At 34.3% G+C, this 1,264-nt stretch overlaps 1 protein-coding gene across 1 annotated transcript in view; it reads left to right on the top strand.

Moving 5' to 3' along the window:
• Window positions 1–1,264, top strand: part of LOC109388741 (mitogen-activated protein kinase kinase kinase MLT-like) — a 127,320-nt gene that overhangs the window by 92,320 nt on the left and 33,736 nt on the right. Inside the window, exon 5 of the mRNA XM_019653724.1 lies at window positions 568–633. Within this exon, the coding sequence (XP_019509269.1) occupies window positions 568–633 (66 nt within the window). The remainder of the gene's footprint in view (window positions 1–567; window positions 634–1,264) is intronic.

Here is a 1,264-nt window from a genome sequence, read left to right as displayed (position 1 = left end):
TATTTTGTAACTACTATATATTTTTGTATCTGAGGATCATAAAATCCTTTACCAGCCACAACTAATGAGTCCAACCAGTGTCCCCCCCCCCCACACTTCATCACCACCCCCAGGGTCTTATTGGATTGAGCACTGAGAAAATAAACCAAGCTGCAGACATCCGAATGAGAACTGAAAACCTCGGTCAGAATTTACTGATTTAGTAGTCAGTTGGTAGTGGAATACCCCCGTCACTGGAGCACGCCTTACCATTGTAACTGCTATTTTCGTGCAGATTCCAGAAAATTAAGGTGTCCTTATTAGGTATTGTAAGAAGCTAGCTTTACCCACAATCACATTCCAACTTCTAAGAGATTAAAGCATATAATTTCTTTAGCGTATAAATTTTCCTAAGGTAGACGTAGACATATCTTGTTTCTGTTTTACCAATCATGCTAAAACAGAGCACATGAATTTAGTTTTTGCAAATTTATGAAAGATAATACTTATGTTTAAAACAGAAAGGTAATACTGATACAATGTTGGAAAATGATATTAATAGGCCTTTCTTTCTTCTTGTATAAAAAGGAATGCATTATTTACATATGGAGGCTCCTGTCAAGGTGATTCACAGAGATCTAAAATCAAGAAATGGTAATGTAATCATATGTTTTTATTTTACCCGTTTTATTACAAAGTACATGGCACCTGTGTATAGAAATAAGCATCTTGCTTTCCATATCTTTCGCAACTTGTTTTGACTCACCACTGACACCATGAAAGTCTTTTCACTGTTAAGAAATATCAAAATTCTCCATATTATTTCAAGAGGCTGCATCGTATTCAACTGTATGAATAGCACAGAGTGTGGACATTGAGCTGTTTACATTTTTTTCTGTGTTAAAAAATCTGTGACGTTGAGCTCAATACTTTTCAGCAAAGTTTTTCAACACATCCTTAATTATATCTTTAGAATAATTTTCTAAAAGAGGTATTACTGGATCAAAGCGCATGGTCATGTATTTCTAGTCTCCTATTTTTAGACGGTTCTCTATACTAAGAGTTTTGTGTTTTGCTCTTGTTACTTCTGAATTATTTGGTGTGATTTTTTTTTTATGTCAGTCATATTACCTGGAGTAATGCCCAAAAATGATCAGCCCATTTAGGAGTTTGGAAATTATAAAGTCTTTTTTTTCCCTCTTCTCTCTTCTGTACTTTCGAAAGTTTGTTTATGATCCTGTATAATTAATTTGGAGAGAGAGCATTTTCAAATGACTTGCAGGAT

Source organism: Hipposideros armiger, unplaced genomic scaffold (assembly GCF_001890085.2).
Source record: "Hipposideros armiger isolate ML-2016 unplaced genomic scaffold, ASM189008v1 scaffold_205, whole genome shotgun sequence".
In the NCBI taxonomy this organism is placed as follows: Eukaryota; Metazoa; Chordata; class Mammalia; order Chiroptera; family Hipposideridae; genus Hipposideros; species Hipposideros armiger.
The sequence above is the reverse complement of the archived record's forward strand: the minus strand, read 5'-3'. Positions and strand labels throughout refer to the sequence as shown.